A 6,736-nucleotide genomic window follows, 5' to 3' on the forward strand; every position below is an offset into this window, starting at 1 on the left:
GATAATTATTATTATTATTATATTAATTTATCAACAAATCGAAAGTGTTAATAAACCTACGCCTGATGTGTACTTAAAAAAAATAATTCCTTATATATCACGAAATCAAAGGAGATCGTAAAAATATATTTAACTTTCAGTTACGAACTGCGCATCCCTTTCTCGAGAAGAGTTACCTTTTATATCTGAAAGGATGAACTTATTTGATTGCTCCATGAGAAGTTCGAAAATTGTCAAAACTAAAAGAAAAGCATCCGGAGGCTTTGATACTTTTGTTTATACTCAGTCATGTAATGTATCCAATCCAAAAATGTTTTTATATACTACGATATTTAGGATGCCCTTTCTATGACGTCATTTTTTTTCAGTATTCAATAACCTTTTTCTTGCGTAAGGGAGGGAAAAAGGGGGAAATTTTGGGAAAATGAAAATAGTATACGTAGAAACTATAATTAAAAATTCCGAAATATATACAAGCGTTAAATTATCTTTGGCGCCATTTAGAGCAACGCGATTACTTAAAAGTGAAGGAATGTTGTACACAAAGAAAACACTTTATTCCAATTATCACACTAACTGTGACCACCCTCTCATGCTTTTCTAGTCGTATGAATTTGTGATAAAAGAAATATTAGTTGTACAAACAATCGTTCCAGTTATATGCAATACTTACGCCTAAAAATCGATCACATTGCTGTTTGAACGGAGAACTTCCTATGTAGGATACTTTACTTTTTGAATTCTTATGGAAATATTCAAACAATTTCTCTCCCAGAAGGGGGTATCTGGGAAACAAGTAATTCTGAAAAAAAAAATCGACAGTTATTAAAATTGGATAGCATAATGGAAGCTCAATAAAATTGTAACATTGCATGTCTTGCTTTTAGTTTGTGATTCAAGATTATTGGCAATGAAATAGTTAAGTTATTATAATTTTGAAAAACATTGAATATATGGTACTAATATCCCTCGTCTCGCTTCTTATAAAGTAATTATGTACATAATTGCTTATGTAATATACATACGAAGGTAGCAACAATTTCACCTTTTTAAATTAATCTCATTTGTGTCCGCTATAGAAATTGTAACAGCAGTGCTGATTTATAGTATATTATATTTTAGCAATCATGAGGAAGCAGTTGAGCGGTTAAAATGTATAATATATTATATGTGTTAATCATGAGCCATTATTCTCCGAATCATTTTTGTATGTTGTTTAGTGTTTGGTTTGATAAGCGGAAACCAGTCCGTCCACTCTTATATTGTGCACATATGCCAATGAATGCGATCATTCATGATCCAATAGTCAAGTGTCTAAGTCGACACCTGTATTCGACACAAGTTCATATCCTTAATATGTACCTATAGTATGTTTAAAAATGAAAAATTTCAGTTAATATAGTGTTAAACAAATTCAGTGTTTCACTAAAAAATCTCAGAATATACTGGACAACGGTCTGGTCGTCAATAACGCGGCGAAAGCCCAAACAATATGTATATAACAAAACTTTTCTAATAAGAAACGGTGACTAGATTTATTGATGAGTGGTCGGTATTGTCAGATAACGGAACGGAGAAAATGTTATAGTTTCTGTTAATTTACAAATTTTATAATTGTAGATTATTACGATGTTATTAAACGAAAATAAATACTTTTGTAAAATAGTGTTCATTTCTTTTAAATTGAACATACTAAAATATTCAACGTAAATCGGTTAAATAAACGAAGAGCTTTTAAAGAAATCATGGGTTTAGAAAAAAGATGGACTAAATGTATTGACTAGTTAGGAGACTATGTAGAAAAATAAATTATTTTTTTAAACTACAATAATTATCACTACTTTTGGATCATCCCTCGCATATTAATTTCAACTGCGAATGTAAAAACTCGAAGAACGATGACCACGGAATTACTGCAGCCTGTTAAAAAGAGGCGAATTTACTACCCCGTTTGGCCTGTCATAGACAACGGCCCATACACACAAAATACAAAATCACTGAATTCATACGCCTTTAAAGAGGAAATGAGGGAGTTGGCTAACTCGCTCCTATTAATGAAAAAACCTTAGTCAGATCTTTATTACTTAATCCAAATGAACATGCCAAGATACAAGGATTTCAAAATAGTCGAAATTGTTGGATTTGCGAGACACAATACGTTTGTAGACTGTCACCGCATCATTCCACCTGAATCCAATGCAAATTAGACGACATAGAAAAGCACTGCAACGCTTTTTTATATCCTTTTCTGTACAATCGTGGAAACGTTTGTGCGACTATGTCATTAAACCTGACGACTGATGTAATTGATGGCTTTATTACAAATTTTACAGCTGATGACTGCATATAAAATTTATTTGGGAATATGAACATATGTAGATCAGAAAATAACTTATGCACCACAATTTAGACATAATCTACCATATATTATAGAAGCTAGTTTAGTTGCACATCTGAAGGGATATGCTGCATGGGTATTATGATTAATGATTATTTCTGAAAATAAAGGGGTACATCGATAAACATCCATCGGGAGACATGCATTACCATATGTACAGTCCACCTAAAATGTGCGCGATTAAATACGTACGTTGCAGATCATTTGGCATTTAAATGTAAAGCCTTGGAACAAATCATTAAACGTGTAGCAACTAAAAAAAAAAGATAATTGAAGAAGGGACAAGTTAGTCATCAAAAAAGCAATGAAACAACTCCAAAAGGTCTATCCAAAATAAAGCTTTTGTGAGTGTGTCAAGACCTTCTTTAGCGAATCATATGAACATCATTTCCATAAGTATATTGTTGCGAGTACGAGTGTGTTTGTGTGCGATCTAGCACACGTGTGTGTAAATGGCTTATCAATGCGTTCTGGGAAATCAGTTAAACAGTTCCAAATAAAAAAGAAACTATCCGGATGTTTGGATAAGGCTCCCGAAAATAAACAAAAGAGTATTTAAAGGAAGAGACGACCGCCGAGAAAAGAAGAAATAAATTGACCGTTGCAAAAGTGAATCGAGAAATAAATTGACAGTGAAATAAATAGCGCAGTGAATAGTAATATATCAACAGTAGTGTAAATAAATAGAATAAGTCATCACCTAAGTTTAGTAATAATTTAATAGTGTTTTAAGTTCTTTAATAATTAGTGTAAATAAATAGTTTTGTCGTTGGCAGTCTTAAAAGTTAATTTTGGTGTGTGGGGTTGAGTAAAAGACATTACAATGACAAAGAAGTACGAATTAAAAGTAGCCGAGTTAAGAAAAGAATTGGAAGAACGGGATGAAGCGAAAAAGGTAACAAAGCGGAACTTGAAACGTGAATTGGAAGAAAATAGTAAAAGTTTGAAACGTGAATTGGAAGAAAACTTTGAAACTGTTAAACGGGCCTATAGCAAACAGGGAAGGGTTCGGCTACTGTGTGAAGAAACGGATTCGACAGAATCTTTAGAAGAAACCGAATCATCTCCAAGTTCGATAAAGAAACTGGAAAGCTAAAACGTTGGAATTGCGGCGAACTAGGTCATACGAGGAGGCAGTGCAGGAAAAGTACTCCTTCCCCAAGTACACGACGTCAAACAGACTACAAGCAGTGTGATCGAATGGAAAAAAAATGAAGGAGCAATTCGACGCGTCACGGTAATCGATGACGAGTGGTCACCTAAAAATATAAAACACGACCAAGAAAACGACCTGGACTTGAAAAAGGTGATGGAATGAAAAAGAGACGGAAAACGACCCACGTGGCAGCAAATTTCTTCCTGTACCCAAGCACTAAAATCGTTATGCGCTCAGTGGAACTCAATTATTTTGGAGGATGGCATCCTGAAGCGTGTTGTTCAAAGTCCAGATGGATGCTTAACGATATCCACGAGTCGGTTCGTCTGCATACGCAGATTGCTGGTGACAGAATTAAAGAAAACTGTTCTCTCTGCCACTAAACCTGTCACAGCCGGTATCCCACAAGACTTCAAATTATCTCCCACTCTTTTTAACTGGTTTTGCGAGGACATTGATTCTGACTGCTGACCACATTGCCCACATAAATTCTTCCAAAACCATTCTACAAAACACAGCTAGAATAAATATGTTTCTACCCCTGCTTCTAAACTGGTACCGGAAATAGAAACTTTCCATTAACGAGACCAAATCGGAAGCAATTTTCATCTCACGTAGGCTCCGGAAACCTCCCTCCATCATCATAAACAACCGCCCCAGCAACTCCGGCACTTACCTAGGCGTCGTCTTCGACAGATCCCTAATTTGGCGGCACCACATCACTGTTACCCGTAACAAGGCTATGGGTGCATTCATCGGACTGAAATCTTTCTTCCGAAATGACACAATCTCCGAACAAACGAAAATCCGTGCGATTAACCAATCCTACGCCATCCCAATTTGGGGCTGCACCCATCCCCGACGCTTTCGAATTCTTCAAAGCACTTACATGCGAATTTTTCGCTCCGCACTCAACCATCCATGGTTCATCAGAAATACTCAAATTCTGAAAAAAACCGGTCTACCTTCTTTCCCCGAGGCTACAACCAAATTTGCAGTAAATCTTAGAGCCTCAGCGTCAGGTCATCCAAACACGTCTATCTCAACACTTTCCGACTTCGCCCCTACACCGAACGACCGTTTCAGAAGGCCCTGCCACCTTCTCTTCTGAACTGCTTACTTTTGCTCATTTCTAGTTCCGCTTTTTAGCGCAAGCACCTACCCTACTTTTTTGATGGGACACCTATTCACATTTACACCACCACCACACCCAAATACTTCCCTCCCCACTTTTACCCCTCCAATCTTCCCAACAATCCTCCCTTTCGGGTTGACATCCTTACTTTAGTCGGTAGGCGCTTCAGCGAATCTGACACTATCCCCTTCAGGGAGTGTCTTTTCCCCTCCTCGAGGATAAACTAAACAAAAAAAATACGGACTCACGACAACCCGGCTGATCTTGCTTCAAGGAGCTTCCTACCTGCGGAGCTCATTCTAACAAAAACAAATCGGTTTTTACTCTCTTTCCGTCGTTCAATAACCTCACAGTAGACATAAAGGTTGTTGGGGATCTTATCAGTGATTCCTTCATCGCCTTCCTTCGAAGATTTATTGTACGGCGAGGTTATTGAGCCTATATTTATTCCGACAATGGCACTAATTTTGTCGAAGCCAATGACAATTTGCGTGAATTAATGGTGCTAATAATATCAGATAATTGTCAAAATAAGTTGCAAGATTTTCTTTAAATAAAACCCTTTCATTAGCTTTTCTCACCCACAAGATCTTTGTGGGAAGCAGCCGTTAAGGCATTTAAGTATCATTTAAAAAGAGTGGTCGGTCATAATATCCTACTTCATCTGGAACAATTTGCGCTTATTATCGAGATCGAAACTATAGTGAATTCACATCCTTTAACCCCTATATCTTCTTATCCTCAAGACTTACTAGTTCTAACACCCAATCACGTTCTAACCGGTGATTCGTTAACGATCCTACGCGAACGAGACTATTCAGAAATACCCTCCAACCGTTTATCCGTGTGGCAGTTCTTTCAAAAATTAAAACAAAATTTCTGGAACCACTGGAAAAACGAATAACTCAACAAATTTACTAATCATTTTAATTGACTAACGGTCAACATCTATTCGTTGAAAACAGCAGAAGAGAAGACAACATGCCTCCCCCACATTGGCCCTTGGGATGCGTAGTGAAAGTCCATCCTGGTGTTGATGGTGTTATTCGTGTAATGACAGTGAAAACAGAGAAAGGGACTGTGAAACGTAGTGTAAAACAATTACCACCGTTACCAGTTGATAGTACTAATCAAAGTAATGGCAATAAGGATTGAACATTCTAATAATAGTGACTCAAAGTTAATTTTATTACGATTATTGTTTCAGTTTAGTTTAAGTTACTTTTAACCATAAATTTAATTTTCATTTATGTTGATCGGATTACTCACCCTCTCAATGAGGTTATGTAATACCTCGCTTTTCATTTTATCGCCTCTCTCTACATCTTATCTATCTGTCCTTGCTCTTTCTTTTATTTATGACTTAACCTACAGTTTCTGTATTTTCTTTTCCACCACTACTCGCCTTTCTTTTATCCATTACTAATATGAGTTAATATATACGTATACAGACATATAGTTCAACCAGTCTTAGGACTGACGACCTTATGATGATAATACATACAGTTTCTGAAATATATCTGTTTTAATATTTATAATATTTGTAATTTTCAACTGTTTTCTACAAGCTCCGCGCTTATTTCTGTTACACCCTGCATAGCCTTCATGAACTATACCTACCAAGAAAATTAAAGATAGAGTCCCTAGATATACAGAATCTGTCCCCTCATGGGATTAACTCTGATTAGTTTCACTACAAAATGGAGGTACCAATCGTTCAGCTACTTTGAACGGCTCGTTTAAAAGCATATTTAAATTTAAGTGAGGTTGTACGTTAATTGTAATGCAGCTTTTTTTTTAATTATATACAATTATTCCTTATACTAGAATGAAGTCCTCTTCAACATTACAACAGCCTTGTAGGGGAAAGGGACATAAGATGACGAAGTGGGTAAGTTGACGAATTACGATATTTGAGACAGAGTCGATACATTTGGTAACTTTTTCTATAACAAGTTTTGTGCTTTATCCTTACGCCACTAGAAGTTCTATAGCAGACCGCATTTGGAAGATGCATTTTGGTATTAACGAAGGTTATATGCGCACC

General features: G+C 36.2%; 1 protein-coding gene across 1 annotated transcript in view; it reads right to left on the reverse strand.

The window, feature by feature from the left end:
* The window catches only part of LOC108736005, an 88,882-nt gene that overhangs the window by 25,920 nt on the left and 56,226 nt on the right, over positions 1-6,736 (reverse strand). Inside the window, exon 3 of the mRNA XM_025976431.1 lies at positions 674-802. Within this exon, the coding sequence (XP_025832216.1) occupies positions 674-802 (129 nt within the window). The remainder of the gene's footprint in view (positions 1-673; positions 803-6,736) is intronic.

This window comes from Agrilus planipennis, unplaced genomic scaffold (assembly GCF_000699045.2).
Source record: "Agrilus planipennis isolate EAB-ADULT unplaced genomic scaffold, Apla_2.0 scaffold75, whole genome shotgun sequence".
NCBI lineage: Eukaryota > Metazoa > Arthropoda > Insecta > Coleoptera > Buprestidae > Agrilus > Agrilus planipennis.